Raw genomic sequence first — 24049 nt, 5'->3', positions numbered from 1 at the left:
AGTCCTCACATTTGACTGCTGGTTTGGCTGTGTGTCATCTAAGTTAGAAATAATTTTCTTTCGGAATTTTAAAGGCATTGCTCCCTTGTCTTCCAGAATCATGTTGCACTTGAGAAGTCCAGATCCATCACTTCTGAGCTCCTGCATGTGTAGTTTTTCTCAGTGGTGTGTTTTGCTGGGTGTCTGTTTCCACTAATTTTGCTGGGCTCTTAGTGGGTTTCAGTCTGGAAACTTACATTGTTCAGTACTGAGAAACTTGACTAAGGATTTCCTCTTCCGTGTATTTTTTATGTTGAATTTTCTGGATTGGCTTCTCAGTTTGCTACTCTTTCTTTTTCTTGTTCATCTCTGTCTTTTTGTTCTACTTTCTGGAATGTTTTCTGACTAGAACAAAAGTCTATACATGTTCACTGCAGGAGAAGCCACCACAGGCCTAACTACATAGTCCACGTCCACAGCAACAATTTTTTTTTTTTCAAATATTTTTAGTCCCTGTTGGTTGAATGCCTAGATTCGGTGGGTGACCTGTACTTGCATTTCCTTCCACCACCATTTTCAGAAATGGAGTAGGTTTGGATAAGAGGGGATGTCTACTCTATTTATGTTGGTTGTATTGAAGAGAAAAAGCTAAATGCTTTTACTGCTTTATAGTCTCATATTGTAGCTGTTCGTTGCCTCCTACTCACTTTAGGTCAGTGGTTTTTGATGAAAGCTTTTTTACTTGGAACATTAAGTGAGCTAAGTTGTTTCATGATCAAGCTGATTGAATTGGGTTGGTGACTTACCAGTGAGTGACTGGGAGGATTCTCTAGAGAAGCCTGTATTATCAATTTGATAGTTTTCACTGTAAGCTCAGCGACTTATGATTCAAACAGATCACAGTTCAGAAAAGATGCATATTTATTTTCGTATTCCCTTCCAATTGATACTGTGGAGAGAGGTAGAGCTCTTAAATTTTTTAATACTACCAAACTCTTGGTAAGTTTTATTTTTAATGCAGTTTGCCTTTTCCTGCTCTTTTAGATAGAGAAAGAATATCACAGTATCGGCTGTACAACCAATTGCTAAAACCTCCAAAACTGATCTCTCTCTCTCTCGAGTGGTAAACCGTTTATTCTTTTTTCTCTACTCCACTAAAATCGTATTCCTTTAAGAGCTCTAATTCTTTCCCTACAGCAGCTGCTTCTAAAAGAAAGTGATGAGATTCAATTTAAAAAGAGGCAAGCGTGGGGATATATTAATATAGGAAGAGGTATTAAATAGAGCAAAAAGAACGAGTATTAAATGGTGTTTGAGATGAATTCTTAGTATGGTTCTTTTTTTTACCAGTAACATGAGACACGAAAAGGATCTTGAGTTTTGTTCATTTATGTAATACCCTGGTTATATTTTAAGGGCCAGAGTAGTATTTTCTTATACTTTTTTCAAATTTGCACTATACTTGACTATTTAAGAAAGACTTGCATATAGACCTTTTTTTTTTCTTGAGGATTGATATATAAATGATTTTATTTGAATATTTTATACTTTCCTGATTAGGTTAGAGTATATACTGTAGATGTGAGGGGTCTGTTAGGATTGAAAAGCAGGCTGTGATCGACTGTCATGTGCCATCTTGACGCTGGCATCATTCATAACATTCTCTTCAGTTACCTAATCGATATAATTGCTTAAGCAGTGCTTGGCCCAGTGTGGGGATTATGGGACTTATTCCTTCTAATGCATGTCTAAAAGCGGGAGGAAACCATGTGATCGGCTCTGCCCGCTGTTTCACGGCACAGGTGCAGTGCAAACTGGACTTCCTAGGGATGCGGACAGGAGGAGCAAGTGGAACCATGGGAGGAATTGTTTTCTGTCCTGGCCCTCTTCTTAAAAGATGACTTAGGTAACAGCATCAAAATAAAACTGGTTCTTCCACAAAGAGAAGTGTTACTTTTATCAAACATCTGATTGTCTACTGTGAATCATGCCTTCAAGGAACTTACCACACTGTTACTGGACAGCTCACTGGGCCCACGGTGAAGCCGAGGTAAAGCCCCCGCGCTAAGGTCCCAGCACTGTGGGGACAGTGAGGGGGGGCAGCGAAAGGACCCTTTCATAAGCCTTAGACTGAAGAAAATTACTCACTCTGAAGAAGTGTCACCTGTCGTCCCCTACTTGCCCTCTCTTACCCTTAAAAAGGGCGATGGCACGCATAGGGGACTGACTGACTAGACGCCAGCGATAGGTAGCTTGGCAATGACGCCTCTGTCGTTGAGAAGGAAACTTGATGGTTCCCTGAGGTTAACATACATGAGACACAATATAAATTCATAACAAATAGTTATGGAGTCAGTGAATTCATGATACGGATTAAAACCTGTGTTCCCATAAAGGCAAACATTCCTGCCCTAACGAGTTTATATCTTAAACATATACAGTCGTTTACTACTCAGTACCCTTATTACTCACCGAGTTGAGTGTGACCGTATTTAAATCTACTGATTCGTATGCGCTGTGACGTAGTTTGCCAGCCCAGCAGTTCATTGTATGTCAGGACAAAGCGGAGTTCACAGGCACTGGTGTTGGGCTGGTTAACAACCCAAGACAATTTTTGTTTATTATGGAAGCAAAGTATTTTTGGACATTTTGACAGAATATAGAAGAATGGAAAGATAATGGGGGGACGAAATAAGTAAAATTAAACTTCATTTTAATGTCTGGATTGGTTTTGTCTTTCCTTTCTATACTTTAAGAATGAAAGAGAATGGCTTAAAATATATTAATTGGCAGTAATCAGTGCCGGCTACATTAGGTCTGGGATAGTAGCAGTAACACATTTGTAACGCAATTTGCTCTTGTATCCTACTGTCTAGTGAGTTGGTGCTAAGCAGCCTGTTACAGTTACTGACATTATTAAGCATCAGTTCCCCGTGGCAACTCTACAGTTCTGTTGTTGTGGAAATTGGCTATTAAAGATAGCCAGGCATGTAGCACATGTTTTTAAGCTGTGTGGCAGAGCAAGGATTTTTTTATTTATCAGAAAAACAAAGAACTGCCATTTAAAAACATAGCTTGTTATTTCCCCTATTATCACAAGTCATATTGAATTTCTGTTAAAATTATTTTGAATAATTTGGGGAAGAGAAAAATAGCACTTTATGTATGTAGGGAAATTGTTATGTTCTTAGCTAAAGTGCTATGGCTCTTTTTAAAGTTATTTAAATATATTTTTACCTCTAAAAGAAAGTGGTCACTTCAATTCTGAGACTTTTTAAAGAATGCTTATACTTTGACTTTGAGTTCTAACCAAATTCAGAACCAGGTTAGCTCTGGCATCGGAATAAACACACACGCACACACACACACACACACAAATATAGATCTTTCTACAGTAGTTCAGACTCCTGCAGTTCACAACTACTTGTTAGAAATGTGTTTCTCTTTTAATGTAGCAAGATCTCCCCTATATAGATAGATAGATGTCCGAAAACTATGGGTTTGTTTGTTTGCTTGTTTGTTTTTGTTTTTTAGGTGGATACTAAGAATTCATGGTAGGTTTTCACAACTGAATGAAACATCAGGGTTTGTGTTAGCTGGAGGAGCCTTTCCGAAGAATGCTCTGTGAAGCTTGTTTTAGATGGCAGAAAATAGGTTTGGGATTTTAACAATTGCATGTAACTTAGGTTGGAATTTTTAAGAACGTGTGATTAGTAAATGATGTGGTTCAAATGCAATGCAGATGAATTTCTAAAGAGTTATAAGATACAAAAATAAAATTTCCCACAGCAATTTTTTTTTCTTTGACATTCTCCATATTTGGGTCAGAGACTTATTCTTTTCCACTCCCCTTTACTCCTATTTCTGCTTCCAATCAGATCCCTTTATTTATTCTCCTACTGTACATCCTTGAGATGCTTTCTAAATGGAGAAGAGACAGGATGCTTCCCCACTCAAAGAAAAGTTACTTTGTGAGTATTTATAGATATGCTTAGTGGAATTTCCAGCTCTGTCATATTTTGTTTATTTTCCTTGTCAAGTGATGTGACAGGCCATGATGCTCCCTTCTTTGGTTACAAGGAGGGGTAACTCCACGAAAGTTTTTTGCTATTGTTGTTATTGTTGTCTCCTTGCCAAGTGGTTACTAAATTTATATTAGCATTTGAAGAGGTCCATAGTTTGACTTAAATTTACAGGTAGACTAAATAAGCTGGTAGAGTTGGCCCGCTGTATCTATGGGTTTCACATCCAGATTCAACTAGCTGCAGATTGAAAATATTTTAAAAAAAAAAAATCCAAAAAGGAGTACTTAAATTTGCCACACACTGAGCACTAGGTGGAATCCACGTGCGTGAAGTGATGTGTAGGCATGCCCTGCGTTAGCCATGTGCATGCAAATACAGCTTGTGCGAAAATACCGCACCATTTTATGTAAGGGATTTGAGCATCCAAAGATTTTGGTTATCTGCAGGGTCCTGGAACCAGTCCCCCATGAATACCAAGGGACAACTTTGAATGCTGTTTGAAATGATTTGGATATAATGACACTGAATCCTTCAAGTTTGCCTTTTAGGTTTCTTTCTTCTTCTTCTTCTTCTTTTTTTTTTTTTTTTTTTTTTTTTTAAAAACTTGTATTTTCGACTTCCCTACTAAAACTAAAGCAGAATTACAGTTACATAACCTGCTTTAATGAGCATTTATCAATCTGTGTTTGTATTGCTTGCTCTTTTATTCTCTCGTCTCCTTTGTGCTATTCTATCACAAGCAACTAGAGTTACCAGTGCTTTTGATTCTTATTTCAAACTCTGGATCACGAAATCCCTTTCCACTGTCATCAATCTGTGACTCTAATCATCCCTTGCCCAGGCCATTACATTCGTCCCCCATTCATTGTATACGGTCTCTGGTCTTTTCTCCACTTACTTCATCCTACAAACTATTGCCAGGTTTTCTTAGAATCCTTTTTGGCTTCCTTTTGTCCAAGCAATGGTTTTTGAAGTGTGGCCTGTGGAACCTTAGAACATGAGGACCCCCTTGATCTGCTAGGTTAGAACTATGTTCCTATAAAAGTTGCCTTTTTTTAAAAAAAACCGTTGACATTTGCACTGATGATGCAAAAGCAATTATAAATGCACCTATCGATGCAGTAGCAGGACTCAAGACAGTGGCACCAGTACATACCAGTGGTCGTTGCATTCTTCTCTGCCATATGCAGTAGGAAAAAAAAGCCAATTTTACTTAAGAATATCCCTGAGAACTCATAGATTATTCACAATTTTATTAAATCTCAACCCATCTTTTTAACATTCTGTTTGATGACATGGGAGGTACCCGTAGCCGCGTACCAAAGTATGATGGATAGAGAGCACCACAGAAAGCTTTTATGCGAAGCGAGTGTGAGCTGAACTTGCCACTTGTTTTTCATGAAACACTATTTTTTCTTGAAAGAACAACTGAAAAACAGACTATAGATATTCAGTCTTGGTTATTTGGTAGACATTTTCTGGAAAAAAAAATGAGACATAAATGTGTCACTTAAGGGGGAAAAAAACAACAGTATTTATTGCCAATGATAAAATTCAAGACTAAAAATAAAAATCAGTATTTTTGAAAACGAATCTATCACCTTGAGCTTGACTTCTCCCATTACTTAAAGACTTTTCTGATGAGATCAATACCTTTCTAAAGGTTAGTGAATGTGATTTTTTGATATTATATACTGAAAAGTGTCAACATTTAGAAGATCTGCAAAACTAAATGCACCAACATTTTCTAGATGATCGGTGTATAATGTTACAAACTCATGCATATGGGTGAAAGATTCATTCAAAGGGCAAAGTAGACCAGTGCTTTTTAACAGTATGAAAAGTCCAGTGATGTGTCAGATTCAACATTTTACTCACTTTTAAGAAGCAGCTGCTTGTCAGGTTTTGGCATAGTATTGAAAATATTATCTAAAAGTGCTATTAAAATACTTTTCTTTTTTCTAACTACATATCCACACGAGTCCAGATTTTCTTCATATACTTCAACCAAACATAAAGCAATAGGTTGCATGTTGAAACAGACTTCTGTTCAGCCAGACTTAAAAGAGATTTGCGAAACTTCAAAGAGAGTTACTCGTCTCACTTAATTTTTTGAGAAGTTACATCTCATTAAAAATGTGTTATTTATATTAACATGCAATAGGTTTGTTGCTATCATTAAATGAATAAATATTTTTAAAATTTCTGTTTTGATTTCTAATATGGTAACTATTGATTAATATGATCTACATAAACAAAAGCTCTTTGAAGTTATCAAAAATATCTGAGAGCTGCTTGTCTGTGTGATAATGACCAGCCTTAGAGCAGTGCTGTCCAAAGGGTCCGTTGAGTAACCTCTGATTCTTTTCCATGTTTCTTAAATTATTCAATTTTTGTAATAAGGCCAGCATTCAATTTCCTTAGTATTCTTACAGGAACGAGACAGTGCAAACCTGAATTTTTTTCCAGTTTGCTATTAAGAAGCTAATTTATAATTCTAAGTTAGTTATCCTTTTCTCCAGTGAATTTTATACACTAAATATTATTGGAAGTGAGAAATCAGAAGTGTGTCACTAGAGCAGTAAGAGAGGGAAGGAGGATGACAGGGAGTAAGGAAGGAAGAGCGAGAGAAAGAGTTTGGGGAAATTACTAGATGAAGTAGGGCTTTAGTCTAAGCTTGTCGTGTTAATATAGTCTTAGTATGCGGGCTTCACAAATGTGCTATTTAAGCTTTATTTAGCCACATGAAATGAGGACATGATAGAATGAGTAAATTAAATCTATAAGTTATTTTAAAATCTTATTTTATCTTGTTATTTAAAATGCCTTCTAAACATTGACCCAGAAATGCTAAAAAGAACGAAAAAAGTCACTTATTCTAGCTTCTTTCTTGCTTTCTCCCTTGTTGTGCATTCTCATTAAATTATCAAAAAGTAGGCATTAGATAGTTTAAAAAAAAATGAAACTATAAAGTTTATTACAAGGCTACTCAATCTCATAATTTAGACAGAAAGGTTTTAAATAGACAATTATTACTCCCTCTTCATTCTGCCTTTAGCCCAAATGTTTTGTATGAGACATCTTTTTTCATAATACCATGAAGGACCTAGGAACAAAACTCAGGTTGCAGAAAGGGAGAATATGAGATAGGGAGACTTTAAGAGAATTACTCAGGCTGACATGGAAATCCAGGGCTGATGTGGATTTATATTTTGGCAGGAAATCTGGGTTATGCTATAAATATAGTATCCTAAATTCTAATTTTTATGTACAGAGTCTATCAATGTCTTCTTGCCTGTCGATCATAAGATTGCTGTTCAAATTAAATTTCAGTGGGCAAGTAGTGGGCAGTTTAAGTCACCCATGGCTAACTTACATGAAAAGGTTAGCTATTTGACTAAGAACTTGCCTAGGCCACAAAACCACCACATTTCCACATAAAGTAGGTGAATCCCTCTCTGTTGAGGTAGTCTTGATATTTGCTCTAAAAATAGGCCTACATTGTGGTAAAAATCTAACCCAGTTGTTTGTCCAAATTATGCGAAGAAAATCAGTTTTGATATGGCTTTTAAGTATAGGCAGGAGGCTCCTATAGTGTTAAAAAAGGACTTAGTTCCTTTAGAGCTTTTTGTAATCATTTTAGGAAAGTCTGAAGTATTAAAAAACACCTTTAAAATAATTTAAGATGCTTAGAGTGCGAGGGGAGAGCGGAGGGCGGGGAGAAAGTTGGTGTGGAATAGGGAAGCTGTGGATGGAGCACCGCTGCGCATTGGGCAGAGGAGTCAGAAGCAGAACAGGAGCGGGGAGGAAATAGTGGACTTCGAGAACTAGTAACGTGTCCAGCCAAGCCCTGGAAACATTGTTGGCTCTGGGCCTTTGACTCGTTTCGGAGGGTTGTGGATAAGTTCCCCAAAATGCGCAGAACAGCAGGTTTAGGCAGACTTTAGAGAGCCAAGGAAGTTAAGCCACAACGAGCACCAAAGATAATGGACAGCAGGAGACGCAAGAAGGTGGCCGTACACCGGACCACACTAAGTTACTGGCCTGTTGCTTGCTTTCTGTAGGACTCTGGCCATAGTTCTGCATGGTTGTGCAATCATAGCATAAGATGTCTAAGAAATAATTTTAATTTCCATGAAGCCATTCGATACCAGGAATACCTATCCTCTGGTGATAAAAGGTCTGTAGAAATTAATATTAATGAAAATACTCATTTAATAACTAAAATCTGCTTATTTATGATTTACAGCTCTCCTGCGCTCATAGCTGTTTCTTTTCTAATTTCTTCAGTTGAGGCATTCTTCTAGCATAACAACTAATGAATTTTAAATGATCCCTGCAAGTAATTTCCTGAGAGTAATTAGTCCTTCATGACTAAAGAACTTTTAATATGTATTGAACCGCCATAAAAGTCTCATTTAATGGATCTAATGTGTACTTATGATTAAGATATGTTCTGAGTTTTACAACAGCTCAAATAAATGAACAGTTTATATCAAAAAAATTTAAAGTAACAGGGTAATAGTAAGCATTTGGTATTTTATAGGGAAAAGAGACATTTAGCAGAGTGGAGACATTGATCTTTGACATTGTATACCTCCAGCTCTAAGAGATATGAGCGTAATAGTGTAGATCTTTCCTGAGCGAATTGCTTCCTATGATTTTAAGATATTACTGGCCTCTTGTGGTAATACGCCATAGTTTAAACATTTCTAATTCTTGTGAGTGACTAGAAATACAGCCATTTTGAAGGCATAGACTGCCAGGAACTTCACCCTTTCAGTTCTTGTCAGCAGAACTCTCACAGTGTACATGCGGCGGCATCTTCCTGCTGAAGACTAGGGGCTCCGCCTTTTGCTGTTGTCTCTGAGGCATCTCCACCTCTTTATTTCGAATGATGCTGGTTTTGCTGTGAAGCGACCTCCCAGTATTTCAGTGCAAATTACAGCCGTGATTGCTGTGTCAAGTTTGTGCTAACAGTTTTTCCTAGAGTGTTTCAGCCCTTTTTTCTGCACACTATAGGCCACTTTTTACTTCTATGTGTAAGATTTTATTTTCTTAAGAGAAAGTTTTCAGTTTACAATCGGGATTCATGTCTAGACTCATCGCTTTGTTTGATTTGATTTTGAAGAACCTTACATTTGAAACCCTAGTTTACTAAGCAGGACAATAAGTTATCCTTTGTTTTTTATATTTGTCACGCAGATGTGAAAGGGCCACCCACCCACCGTCTGTCCTGTGGCCAGTCACCCTACACTGAGACCACAACGTGGGAGCGGAAGTATTGCATCCTCACAGACAGCCAGCTGGTGCTGCTCAACAAGGAGAAGGAGGTGAGAAGAGCCACTTCCCTTTCTGACCAAACGCCTGCAATCGTCCGGTTTTATTTGCATGTCGAAAGTCACATATGAAAATGGAGGCTTTATGGACAGTAAACCGTATGTAAGTCTAAAGGGCTGCTGACATCACAATGACATGCAGTTGTCGTGAAGACGTGCATTCCTCAACAGTCACACAGTGAAAGAGGTGTTGAGTCAAGTAATGTGGAATGAGAAAGGATTGGATTACGTAGACTTGGCCCCGAAATGGCCCAGACCGGCTGTTGGAAATGGTGTCAGTCTGGCTCCTAGCAAGTAACACAAGGGACAGTCAGTGGATTAGTTGGGAGATTTAACGAAGGGACTACTTACAGAGGTGTGGGCTGCGTAAGGGACCCACCGAAGACAGGTGAAGCATCCATGAACTAGCAAGAGCAGAAAGCGGTTATCACCCTGGACCTTCAGGGTCAGTGTTTCCAGAACCCAGAGAACCGTGGTTGCGTGAGAGGGCGCATGGCAGTTGCTGTGGCTGTGCACAACAGCACGGCCTCCCCCAAAACAGAAGTGGCCGGCAAGGAGGAAGCAAGGGAGAGGACGCACTCCAGCCCACTTCTCCTGCCTTCCCATTTCTTGCCGGCACTACTGCCTGCAGCCAAACCTAACTTGAAACCAGAGGCAAAGAATGCGCTTGATGTGTTCTGTGGAGGTTCGCTCCCCGAAACACAGCAGAGAAGGAGAGGGCCGAGGTAGATCTGGAGAGGCAGACAGTGTATAATTAGTCCTAGTTGTAGGTAAACTTTCTGTCCCTCTCTAAATTTAAAACAAACAAACAAAAAAACCCCAAAGCTCTTGAATTTATCGTATATTATTACTACTTTACTGCTCAAACTGTTAGTGTTCAGATCCTTCCGCATCCAGATAATTCATTTGCTTATTGATGATTTAACGCAGTTGTTATCATTCTGAATTGGTAGGGCCATAAGACCATCCTATTCCCAACCTCTACGACATAAAAAAAAAAAAAAGAGTGACTATGATCATGACAAAGAAAGAGGGATGATAGGAGAGGAGAAGAAAAGGTCTGATTCAATGAAAGAGAAAGTTTAATTACCATATATATATATATAAATTAAGTAGAAATCTGTAAATAGAATATCAATTTAGTAAGTAAAATAATATTTTAAAATATTAAATTTAATTTTATTAAAATAATTTTTTTAAAGGACAGCCTTTTCTGGAGCAGTCTAGTACATGTTGCTGTGTTTCTGTTAAGTAGGTACATAATTTAAATTGGTAGAGCGCATATTAGTGTAGAAGATTTCTAGTTATCCAATTTGAATAAACAGATAATTCAAAATGCACATTTGAACCAACCTACTCTGTCAGCAGTCCTTTTTCAGAGTTGTTGATAAGGAGTGCTCTGAACAGATCATTTGCCATCTTTCTGCTCTTGAGCCCTGTAAGAAGTTTAACAGCCTAAAGACAGATGACATAAGGTCAAGAAGCAGGCCTTGTCCAGAGCCCAGATATAATCTGTCGATTGAACATTTCTAACCAATCGAGTAATCTAGGCCTGGGTCCCTCTTTGTATCCTAAAATAACTGTCCACGATGAATGATTTTCTAAAACAATGTCTTGTGCACTTTATCCCTGGCGATGCCAGTCATCACGAGTAACCCTAGACATTCCCACAGTCTGCGTGTGGCTCCGTCCCTGCCTCCCACTCATCCTTTGCCACCTCTTGAAACTCTCACTGTGCCCTCTGCAGCTTGTGATCCATCAGCGGCAAAATCAGCTGTTTGAGCCACTGCTTCCTGAAGGAGTCCTTGACGTCCTGGTCTCATGGGACCTTGCATCTTCCCCGAGGACACTGTCTCCTGTAAGGACTTGTTAAGTGACAGCTGTTCTCCCACGGCCCTCAGAGAATGCTGCCCGTGGTTGTGTCCTCTCCTGCCAGGGCTGCCTCCTATCTCTTCCCCCTCATTTTCCCCAAAAAGCCCAAACTCCGAACCTCAGGCTGTAGGCATCTTCCAACCCCCATTCATTTCTCCTTTTTTTGTTGATTTTTGCTCCCGGCTCATCATCATGATCTCCAATGTGACTCTAGCTTTAATTGTGAGGATTCCAGTGTCCAGAGACATGATTCTTTCCGTTCATGACTCTTAGGTCCTTGACCCCCTCTCCTCCAAGAGTCTTTTCCTCTCCTCTGCCCCACTTCTGCGTCTTCATATGCTCAGTTGTGTGCATCTTACTCTGTGCCACCATCTCCTGCCTGTTCAGCTCATTCCTTTTTCCAGCAGTCCGTCAGTCCTCCACCTCTGCTCCATTGGTCCTGTCCCCTCGTCCGCCCCTTCTGCCTCTGACGTCCTCTCATCCCTCTTCACCTAGCCTGAATTTTAGGGTCATTCTCATCATTGCCTTGCATACTATTCCTTGCCTTTGTCTTGAATCATCATACTCATTAGGCAGTGATGGCGCAGTTAAATCCTGCTTCTCCTCTGTCCCGCCTTGCTTCCATGCCGCAGTTATCTGGAGAAAATCACTCCACCATGCTGATGGTCTTTAAACTAATAGCTGCAAACCTCATGTGAGCCCCTAATGCTACTTGGCAATCACAAAACATTTTCCTAGTCCAATTATTGTCTAGCTCTCCTGGACCGGTGCATCTCAATCCAAGTGTGGTAAAGGACCATTTTTTTTCCCCACCTCATCATCAACAGAATGAATTAAGAAAATGAAAATGTAAAAAGACAAAAATACAAACCGAAATTTTTTTTAGATTTAACAAGTGGAAGTACAATTCAGTTAATATATGAGAATAATTATAACATAGGAAAAGAAGGAATATTACAACAATTGTCCATGTTCATAGAAAGTATGCCTCACAATGAAACAAATGAAGCCTGTTGCAGCCAGACTCTGACCGACACCCCTCTGCCAGAACTGCTCGTGTTAATGAGCTCACTGGTGACTCCACATTGCTAAATTCAGTGGTCACTTCTCAGTTCTCATCGTACTTAATCTGTCAGTCAGTGGTCACGCGTTCCTTCTGGAACCACCTTCTTCATTCGGCTTCCATGATACCGTCCGTGCTCTCTTAGTTTTCCTCCTCCTTCCCTGGCAGTTCCTTCTGAGTCGTCTTTGCAGATATTTTTTCTTCTCTTGAAATCTTTACAGGCAAGTGCCACAGAGTTCACCCTTGGCCCTCACTTTCTTCAGAGTCTCATCCAGTCTTACAACTTTAAGCTCCCTCTGAAGCTGGTGATTCCTAATGTTACATCTCAAACCTGCATGTCTCTCTTCTCTAGACTTACATATCCACCTGCACGTTGAACACCTCAAATTGCATATGTAATAGTCATCTCCAACATGCCCCACACCAAGCCCCTAGTCTATCCTTCCAAGTTTCAAAGGCCAGACCTCTCCCCTGCTTACTGGGTGCCAGCCATTCTGGCTTGGGCACTGTTCTCCAGTGCGTCAGGCATGTTCCTGCCTCAAGGCCTTACTTAGCCTTGGCCTTGGCTTTTTACTTAAGGTATTTGCACTACTCACTCTCTCATTTCTTTCCGCTCTTTGCTTACATTACCTGCTTACTAAGGCCTACCTGACCACGTGTTTAAACCTGGAACCCCTCCCGTATCCAGAACTTCTGATCGAATTACCGGACTCTAATTTTTTCTCCCCACAGCATTTGCCACCTTCTGAAATGCTATATAAGTTTTATGTTTATTGTCTGTCTTCCCCTAATGAAATGTGAGCTTTGGGCCAGGGAGTTTGTCTGTTTTGTTCAGTGGTATATCCCTCAGTACTTAGAACAGTTCTTAACACATAAGTAAATTCTCAGTAAATATTTGTTGAATAATTTTTGAAATAGCCACATTATAAACTTTGATTCCTGAATATCCATTTCCTTAATATAAACTCGAAAGTAGATGAACCTTCTCTTCTATTTTTTCTTTTTGTGTGGTAAATCGTCCCAGAACATTTTTTTTCCCTAAAACTGGATTACAAAAGAGGAAAAAAATAATCCATAAAATGCTTTACTGTTGTTGAGTATGTGATTCCATCTTTATTTATTGAACATCTGTCGTGTGTGCAGTATCGTGGTTGTGAAGATGGAGTTTTATTGGGGACACATTGCAGTGAATTAAAAGTTATAACCATTTGGAATACCATAGAGATGGTGGCTATATAACATTGTGAATGTACTACTTGTCACTGAATTAATTTTATGTTATGTGACTTTAACCTCAGAAAATTATATATTTTTTAAGATTTTAATATAACCACCAGGGAATGATTAACTGAGATGTTGCCTGGAGAGGGTTGTGTGAAGTGGAGAAAGCCAGAAAAAGGTTTTACAGAGAAACTTGTGATTAGGTCATGTCTTTAGGGACAAATAGAAGCTCACCTAGAGGAAAAGAAGGAAAGGACATGCCACGTATGTATAAGGAAGGGCACAGAGTCAAGAAGCATTCTCTCTTTGGCAAACTGCAAAATGTTAAGAATTCTTGGAATGCAGTTTGCAAGAGGAAAAGTGATAGCTTTCAACAATCAAATCATAAAGTTCCTTGGAGACCATGCTAAGGAATCTGGACTTTATTCTGGAAATGATTTAGACCATGAAAAGGTGTTTAACAGGGCAATAATATGATCAGATTTGCTTTTTAGAAAAGTAACTCTGTTGATCATGTGAAAAACTGAATGAACAGTATTAGAAGGAAATAGATAAGCTAAATTACTGCAGTAGACCGAGTAAGGGATGACAAAAGGAGGTCGAATTTACAAAACAGTTTAATGCCCCGAGACAGGTGTGTTCTGTCTTATTAAGTCGGAAAAACTGCATTAAGACTGTAGGATAAGAAAATGTTAAGCCATTGGTGCCCCACTACATGAATGATAAATTTAACAGTGTGTGTGTGTGCGCGCACGTGCGTGCGTGCATGAGTGCGTGCGTGTAAGGACCAGATATGCTGCCCCTCTTCACACACACTATTATAACTCTTACCCTTGGAATTTTGCATTGAACAATTTAGAATTCCTTGAAGCAAGGAGTTTAAGGAATTTACTGCTGAAATTATCTTAAAAGGCTGTTTTAAACCTTAATCAACTTAATCATGGGGGTGTTTACTGTTATGCTAAAAAGATCAATTAAGAGGGTTTGCTAAGGATTTAAGCTGAATCCTTAGCCAGGCACTGCTGGAAAGTAGGAGGCTTATGTGAGTCTCCTATCACTCATGGTGGATTCGGTGCGTGGGATCTTTTAATGCTCGCTCTCAACGCCGCGTGTTTCCTGTCAGAAATGGGAAGGAGTCTGCGTGGGGGATGCACATGAGAAGAGTGTTAAACACACCACTTAGCGACTGGGGACGTGGCAGAAGGGTGGATCTGGGCAGGATGCTGGGAGAGAAGTCTGCCAGGAGTATCACCTTGAGAAATGACTCATTGGTCGTGAACTGCTTCATGTAAATTGTGCCAGATAGACATGGCTTGTGTGTTATGAGATACGCTTCCCTGCCCGGTCGCCAGGAGAGGCCCAGCTGGCCTGGCACAGAGCCAGCCAGAGGGCGTGGGCGGCCATTCGAATTCCGTTTTGCTCGCAGGAGATAAGGCCAAGTAAACTGGAGATTAAGGAGTTGAGGGAAATGGTAGAGAAGACAATCAGGAACTTCTCTGAGGTGCAGCCAGTATAAAAGTACAAAAGAGAGCTGAATTCGTGAGTTTCTTTTGGCAATAACAAGCTGTTAGGAAGGGTAAGTGGGGCTCCATTTTTCATCATTCAGACTCTACTTTCTGTACTTGGAATTATGAAAGCTGGATGACAGTGTACAGGCGGGAAGGTAGTAATAATGCAATTTAAAAATAATTAAAAATATTTTTCTTGCTTTTGAAAAGCAGTATTTACACTCAGATATATTAATGAAAATAGCAGTTAGGCTTTGTGCAAACAGCTAAAAATCAACTGTTACTTATCCTGGGGTAAACTACCCGTGGCACATTGCATTCAAAACCACTTTCAAGTTATTCAGCAGATACATAATGTGTCCCTGTGTGTGCATTCATGTGTTACAAGTTATAAAGAATAAGACACAGTTCTTTCCCTTCATAGCAAATTTAGTTGTGGAAATAAGACAAATAATTTAAAAAATGGCATTTGATAAATAGCATGAGTAAATGAGATAGAATAAAGGAAAGAAATCCATTTATTCTAAAGGACCCTCTTTGTCATTAAGATGCTGTTGACAATGGGTAATCACCAAAGGAAGCTTAGGAAAGGAAAGGATTTGATCTAAGTTATGTGTCGTGAATGTTAATCTGTAGGATGTGTTGGAAGAGGGGGCGATAGGAAGGAGACAGACCAATTAAAAGCCTTACCATTTCTCTGATCCAAAAAGTCCAGTGGTTTCCCAGTGCTTCCTGAATTATGCATGGCTTGGTGTTAAAGCCCTCCCAACATGGCCATGTGTTCTGGGTTCCCCCCACCCCCACTTCTCCCCGTCAAAAGGCTCTAGCTAGATTGGCCTGCTCCCTGTTCCAAAATAAAACAAAAAAGTCCTGTGCTTACCAACTTCTTGGCTGATATTATGTTTTTTTCCTTTGTTTAAAATGGCACCATCTCTACCTATTAAATATTCATTCATTCATTTGTGGGTTGGAGCTATTTTAAGGTCTGGGGATGACGGATAAGATACAAGCTGTTAATTTCAATGGAATTAGTTGCACAAAGGAACGCTTATAATTCAATGTGATAAGTGTAGTGACAGAAAGTTCTGTCACTGGAGGAACGTCAGAAGAGGGTACCTTAACCTCCCGTGGGGGGCTGGTACACAGAGAAGTTTCTTGGAAGAGGCCCTGTCTGTCCTAAGCGCAGGGTGAACAGTTTACCTGGCGGGGATCGACTAGAAGAGAAAGCAAGGGGAAATAGTTCATGCTGAGAGAACAGACTAAGCAAAGGCGCCGAACGACAAAGTAGGGACTATAGCAAGGAAGTGCAAGCAGTTCGGTGTCCCTGGATGTAAAGTTTGAAGCTGAACACTTAGTGGCCATCTTGTGGTAAACCTGCTATACTATATTAGGGAGTTCAGCAATTTTAAATTACCTTTTTTAGCAGAAGTGTTCTTTCTTTGTGGAAAAACTTATGCAGAAGCCCTATATAACATAAATTCAGAATTATGCCCTGTATGAAGCAGAGGGATACCTTCCCCCATCACATGCGTTCATCGTGTTCTTTTAAAGGCACCGTACACGTGAACATCATTTAAGCATCTTTTAGGGAAGAAAATAACTGAGAAGATCTTTCTTTTGCTAGGCATAATCTTGGTTTTCTTTCCTTGACTATTTTATTTCATCCGTAGGTGCTCAGATTGAAATTGCAATTAATTTCTATGTAATTCTAAATTAAAGGGAAGGCAATTTTGTAAAAAATGATATGCATATGTATATATATATAACATACATACATATACACACATGCACACATATATACATATATGTGTGCGTTTATAATGTTTTCTAAGTAACCAGATTTATTTGTGCACATTGCTTTTCCATTGTCATGGGTGGTTTAGCACTAACGAGAGGACCGAGAGGCAGAGATCCAGCTTAACTTTGTGATTCGCACATCCTAGATGCCTGAAAAGCCATTTGCTTTTCATTGTGTTCCACTTTCCTCATCTGAAGTGGCATAAATTAAGTGCTTGATATTTTTTTTCCCCTGGGGAAAAAAAGGACTTCAAAGAACAGTACAAGGCTAAAAGGGCTTAAAAATTTTTTCTTTTTATGTTGGAGAACCTGGAAGATATACACATTTTAAAGAGTAATTCTGTATAAACAATAAATGTGAACTAGTAAAATTAAATTAGGAGAGTCAGAGTGAACAAAATTGCTTTTCTAAAAATGACTGTCTAAAACGGATTTTCTTTGGCTGTGTACTAAGATTTGTGAGCTCCAGCTTGGTTTGTTTGAAGGTACTTGAAATATGAGTCTTCTAATTTTCAAGGAGATCAATATCTTTTCAAAATATTTTAGGTAAGAAGCAATCGATAGTTCTGTAAAAGTAAAATGTTCATAAGAAACACAGATTTAGAATCAAAGTCAGCACTGTCCCAAGTCAGAGGTGAACTGCCCTGACCTGTAAGAGCGATACTTTGAAGGAAGACTTTGATTATATTTTAAGAAATGAGGAGTCTTCCTTAAAACTTCGAGAAAATAATTGTGAGTGCATTTTAGGTCTAAATAAGAAGATGATATATCTTATTTATCCTCTCCTTAGAAATGGCAGAGACAAAGTATATGATAATAGAAGCCATTTCTTACTTTTTCCCAAATATGGCCTTTATAAACTTCCACAGAAAAGATCATATAATATCAAAAATAACTACTACCATTTATTCTTTATGGCTTAGGCCTTGATTATTTCAGATAATAGGCATTTTTAGAACTATGAAGGAAATAGTTATATTTATTCAGGTTCATCTATTTGTTCAAAAATACAAACTTTTTCCCCCAGATTCACCCCCATTCTTTTCTACTTTTAAGACAGGTAGAGGATACATTTCTTCCTCTTTTACTACAAGGGCGTTATTTGACCTCTCAGTGCTATTCTTTTAATTATTTAAGTAGAGATAATATAATTTTCATCCTGAAAGGGATGGGCGACTTAGATTACCATTTGCAAAGTTTTAAGTTACAGAGTGCCTTTGGAGGAGTCCATGTCTTTACTGATGCTATTATTTATTTGGTCTCCCCTTATTTTTTAGAGTTTGACCTTTCTTAATTCTGTCTTTTCATTTGTCAGTGTACAAGCAGTAATCACAGTTATGCTAATGAGGAAATGGGGAATTTCTGGTCCCATGATGAGTGAAATTTTTCAGTCTGGTATGAAGACGTTTGGACTCTGCTCTTCGGGTTCTCAGTGACACAGCTCCCCTTCCTGCCACGCCCTTGACCCCAGCCACAGGAGTTGGGTTACTGAGGCAGAGCCCCAGGCACACACGTATCCGTCTTTCCGGATCAGTCAGTGTGATGGGTGTCCATTGCCATGACCTGTAGAAATAAATTATGACTCATCTGTAAAAAGGGGATAATAATGATAATGGCTCCCCACAGTGTCACACACATAAATTCCTCAGCCTTGTACATAGTAAGAACTCAATGCTAGTCGTTATGTTTGCAATTTGTCAAAAGTTCAGTATTGGAGCCATAAGAAATTAGAAACTACGATTATTTACTGACATGTGTCGCCAAACTAGTTTAGATGTCACCAGGACTGTTCTAGTTTTGGTAAAGGTTGCTAGTGAAATCTCATTACTTTACAATAACTTGTAAGTTTTTAAATAGTTAGCGGTGTTAGAGATCTCTTGTACCATTCATAGTTCTCATACCACATACACAAACAACACTTGGTGTGCTCCTGAAGTTATGCCAGAAAAAAATATTTTTGGGGATTTCAAAAACTAAATGCACTTTTGGGAGAAAATATGCCATTTTATATAGGTATATGAGTTTCCATTGAACATGTGTTTTATTAACTATCTCTAAGTGCTTAATTCTAAAATTGAAGAAAAGGAGTTATTTTACTACTTCTATCTAACAAAATCTTTTAAGAGAATTTTGGAGCTAAGTCTTTCTGGTCGACTTTTATTTCCATTTACCTTGTTGAGCACTGTGCAGAATTGGAGCTCGTGAACCAGTTTCTAATGTAAAAGGATCTTTTATTGGTGTGGGCGTTTTATTTAGTTTTCCGAGCTCCCAAAGCAGGTGCACACCTGGATACAATTTGTCCATACTTCCAGTAAGCTCATTTACATGCTCACCTTTCCTGATCTCTCAGTTTTGTTTTTAAAGAAAAGCCTCCTGAAAAGTGGTTGGTAATACCTTACCATTGCATATACTTTATTTCTACATTTTTTTCTACTTTGCTCCATTGATTACAAAGTCCTGTCTTATTAACTGAAAACGTCATTCAGTCAGAGGCAGTTATGGCGAGCTGACTATTAAGTTTCACCTCTTTTCCTTTTGGTTAACTAGATGCCTGTGGAGGGAGGACAGGAGCAGCAGGACTCCACCAAAGGGCGATGCCTGAGGAGAACTGTCAGTGTCCCTTCCGAGGGTCAGTTTCCTGAGTACCCACCAGAGGGCGCCGCTAAACTGGGTAAGCTAATAAAAGGAAAGCCATTCCTTGCTTTTATCTGGTAATTTATGGACTTGTTATTGAGTGCTACAGTAAAACAAAACATCCTGCATCTCCAGTTAAGGAAGCTCATTGAAATATAGTATCTTAACCAAGAGTTAAAGGTCATTAGAAAGTTCCGATTTTTTATAAACAAGTGGCAGCAAAGTTATTTTACAGAGATAAAATTTATCTGAGCGCTGTAAGTTTGCTGTACAGCCCTAGCAAGCTGGATGATGTGTTGTTTCTGTGTTTACTGCTCAGCTTTAAATTTTGAAAGACCATTAGGTGATCTTGTTGAAGTGCCGAGAGTCACTAGGAAGCCATATTATGTACAAACTTAGTACTGAGTGTTTTGTGACCTGTTCACAGAGGTACTGATGCAGTCTTGTGTGATACAGTGTCAGATCAGGCTAGTTTAGCTGAGCTAGTTTTATATATCCCGTGTGAGTTATATTCAGGACGACAGTTGGAGTGGGTGACTGAAGAAGGAAACCAGAAAAACCCACGAGTTGTTATACGCTAAAGAAATTAATGTCAATATCAAAGCATCTCTTCCCGTCTCCTCCCAGATGTATTTTGTTTCATGTCTTGCTTGCCTGCCAACGGATGTTTAGATAATTAGATCAGGTAATTTTAAGGGAATGTAATTAAGATTAAATAAAATAATGAAAGGATTTTAAAAGTGAAAAGTGCTTTGTATTGTATTATTATTTACTTAATGAGCCTACACAGTGAGCCATAGACCTTTGGTAGGCAAATAGAAAAGAATCATTTATATTCTCTGTGTTGGTTAACATGGTAATTCTGTGATTTTGGTCGTATATTTGAAAATTAGGGTTTTTTTTTTTTTTTTTTTTTTTTTGCCTTTCTCTTCATTTCTCTTCATATTCTAAATGGAACTCAGAATTCTTGGTCAGAATTTGAATCCTTTATTTTTCTTTTTATCCTGTAACAGCTGTTGCTTTTCCAGAAATTAGTCTTCTCGTCTTATTTCCATTGTACTTCTTTAGCATGTGTCGAAACCAGTTTAGGTGTTGGCCTAAATTATCCTGCAAACCTGTCTGGGTGTGACCTCTGTATTGCCAGTGTATATTTCACATACAAGTTAAGTGTAAATTGGACTGGCTCAGGGTCACCTTTCAACTCCTTTGCTGTCATTATTTGCAATGTTAATGCTTATGACTCTTTGTCGCTACTCTAGGAACCTCTGACAAGCTTTGACCCACAAACATCAGTTGATTTTGAGGAAGTGTAATCATAGTCTGAGAAATTATTGCCATTTTATAAAAGAGAGAAATATATAGTAAATTGATACATATCTCAGCACTCCAAGTACTGATCTCAAAGACACTAAGATGAGGTGGTTAAGGTATCTAGCCCGGAGCCAGCCCTCACCTACCGTCTTGACAACAGGCCTGGTAGCCATCTTGACTCATGGTGGTCTGTGATCAGTTTTGGAATGGATGTCCTAAATTAGCACTGAAGCTATTACTCGTAAATATTAGAGGGGAAGGACTACTTTCAGAGCCATTCTTTCTTACATGCCGGTCTAACGTTGAATTAGATCATTATTCTGTTCTATTTTTATCTTCCAGTGATTCGTCTTTAGGCAAAATTTTCTGTCAAATATTTTTATTGAGTCATTGCTGTGTATGTAACATTATATTCCAGTCCCTAAGAACAAAAAGAGATGTGAGATAAAATTTCTGCCTTTGGAAGATTCTCATCTATTTGGGAAGACAGATTATTGATACTAGTCTCAGTACATGTTATTATTGTGATGCATTATATTGTGTGGCTTCTATAGATTTTTTAAAGTTTATTCATTTATGCAGTGAATAGTTATCGAGTAACAACTATGGGCCAGATGCTGCTCTAGGCACTTGAGATATAACAGTGAAAAAAGTAGACAAAACTCTCTCCCCTTGTGGAGCCTGCATTCTATCAAGAAATGACAGAAAATAAGCAAGAGTAGTAAGTAAAACGTTGACTGTGCTGGATGGTGATAAGAACAAAGATAAAAGTAAAGTAGGAAATGGGAATAGGAAATGTTAAGGAATTATACTTTTAGCTAAGGTGACCAAAGAACGCCTTACTGCCAAGTGACATTTGAGCAAAGATTTGATAAAAATATGGGGGATCAGGGCACGTGGCTCCCTGGGGCTGCGGCCTTTCCCCCAGGATCAGCTCGTGCACAGTAGGAATGTGTCTGGAGTCTGCAGGAACAGCCCTGATGCCAGTGAGGCTGGCGTGCAGTGAGCCCGGGGGGAGTAGCAGGAGACGCCGTCACCGAGCTCAGTGGCGAGCAGGTCCTGAAGGCCTTGTAGGTCACCACAACGGCTTTTGGCTTTTACTCTGTGAGATGAGGAGCCACTGAGGATAAGAATGCAAGAATGGAAGTTCAGAGACCAGTTAGGATGCTATGCAGCGATCTAGACAAGAGAAGATAGAACTTGGGCCATAATCTACTGATAGCAGTAGAAAGTGAGAAGTGACCAAGTTCTGTATATATTTGAAGGAAGAGCCAACAGAATTTGCTTGTTGGATTGGATGTGGGAAGTAAGAAACAGAAGAGTGAAGAATTTTGGCTAGAAGGATGTCCCTTGAAATGGGAAAGACTGTGGGAGAAGCAAGTTGGGATTGGCCAGGGGCTCACTTTTAGACACGTTAAGTCTGCGGGTCTTATTAGACGCCCAAGTGGAAATACATGAGTCTGGGAATCAGGGGAGAGGTACGGACTGGAGAGGTAAATTGCAGGCTTTTAGCAAATAGATGGTGTTCAAAGCCATGAGGCCGAGTGAAATCACCAGGGAAACGTGGGGAGAAGAGAGAAGCCCGGGACGGAGCCCTCGCACAGCACCCAACGGTTGGGAGGATGACAAAGCACTGGCCAGAGACAGGCCGGGACGGAAGGAGCAGGGACGCTCTGGCTTCGTGTGTCCAGATGAGTCAGTGGAGTGGCGTGTGTGTGGGAAAGCCCTTCTGTTTTCACATAGTTCTCGCGTTTTCCAAGCTCCGAATTCTCTTTGTCCTCCAGCAGGGGGACCCCAAGGCGGCCTGACCAGATTTCGCAGGTGTAAATCCATAGTATACATTTTGGTTTTAGGTATGAGGCAGTCAGCTATAGAGAAATGCCTTCTCCTCAGAGACTTCATGACAGAAAGGAGCCCCACGAATGTAAAACATCTGCGGAAGACTTTCCTCGCGGCTGCAATTTAGTGTACATTACAGATTTCCAGCTGGTGAAAAAACTCGTGCATGTAAAAATATGGGAAAGCCTATGTTGGTGCCTCACACATTGTTCAACATGAGCAAATTCACACCTATGAGAAACCTGATTAAGTGTCAGGAACTTGGATCTAACGGAAGAGTGTTTGGGGACTTGGGCGGACAGTGGTTAAGCACAGACTGTCCTTCTCTCTCAGGGATTCTCAGACTCTCGCACTCAGCAGTTGACAGATTGCCTGGGATACTAAGCTTGCATTTATGCTGGCATTCGACAGATTTTGATACACCAAATTCTTTTCCACTGAAAATGAGAGGTTTTCTTTAAGGCATGAACATCACATCTAAAGCACCCATTTCCAGATTTAGAAAACCTAGAAAGAACTATTTTCCCCCTGGTGACAATATCCAGATTTTAATTTATTAAATAATTTTAATTATTCAAATTTAAATCATGCAAAGCATGCTTTGATGAATTTTCTGAAGGAAATTATTTCTTCAGATGTTCGGGTCTTTGCCTGGAAACAACACTAGGGGCTGTGTAAGTTGACCCCATGAACTAGAACTAGTAAACATTCATTTTCAACATAAACATAAGCTATATGGATTCACCTCTTTTTTTTAAGCCATCAAATACCTTCCAAGAACACTGTGAAATAGGGATAGGTGAAAGCTGAGTAATGGACGTTTTTAGGAAGTATACTTTTATTAAAACAGTACGCCTTGATACATGCTAGCAAGCCTCTGAGGAAGGAATGTATCAAAAGTCTTTTAGAGTCAGTCAAAGTTAGCTGTCCAGAATGTTCATGTTTATGTTTATGTGAATGAAGAAGTCAAACCATTTAAAATCCTACCACAAAAAAAAAAGGACACCAAATTGGAAAAGCACTTGAGGAAAAGTCAACCTTGTACCTATGTTTTCCTAAATTTATTGACTTAAGTGATAAAAATTTGAGGAAACTTTCAAGAAAATGCTTATTAAAACAGAATAAGCTCTTTAAAGCATTTATAAAATTATTATAAAGGATAACTTTTAATCAAAATTGTTAGAGGATATTGATTAGTCAAACCTTAGTGTTAACCGTTAACCCTGACCTTCTCTGTTAAATTAGCCTCAGTTTTAACTTTATTTATAAACTAATGATGACTATATTTTTAATCCCGAGACATTTATTAGGAGCATCTAGATAATTTATGAAGCATTTTCATAATGCTAGAATCTTCTGTAAAAATACAAGATGATAATAATATTAAAGGAAGGAGAAATGAGTAATGAAGATTCAATATTACAAGAAACAGATTCTTCCATTTTTCAAAGAATAGAATTT

The 24049-nt window shown here is 39.0% G+C and overlaps 1 protein-coding gene across 7 annotated transcripts in view; it reads left to right on the top strand.

Annotated features, from left to right (window-relative positions):
- The window catches only part of RASAL2 (RAS protein activator like 2), a 237070-nt gene that overhangs the window by 100798 nt on the left and 112223 nt on the right, over positions 1-24049 (top strand). For all 7 annotated transcript variants that reach the window (XM_016141221.2, XM_016141222.2, XM_016141223.2 and 4 more), the window contains exons 2-3: positions 9210-9337; positions 19352-19475. In XM_016141221.2, coding sequence (XP_015996707.2) covers positions 9210-9337; positions 19352-19475 — 252 coding nt within the window. The remainder of the gene's footprint in view (positions 1-9209; positions 9338-19351; positions 19476-24049) is intronic.

The sequence above is a fragment of the Rousettus aegyptiacus genome, unplaced genomic scaffold (genome assembly GCF_014176215.1).
Source record: "Rousettus aegyptiacus isolate mRouAeg1 unplaced genomic scaffold, mRouAeg1.p scaffold_m13_p_17, whole genome shotgun sequence".
In the NCBI taxonomy this organism is placed as follows: Eukaryota; Metazoa; Chordata; class Mammalia; order Chiroptera; family Pteropodidae; genus Rousettus; species Rousettus aegyptiacus.
The sequence above is the reverse complement of the archived record's forward strand: the minus strand, read 5'-3'. Positions and strand labels throughout refer to the sequence as shown.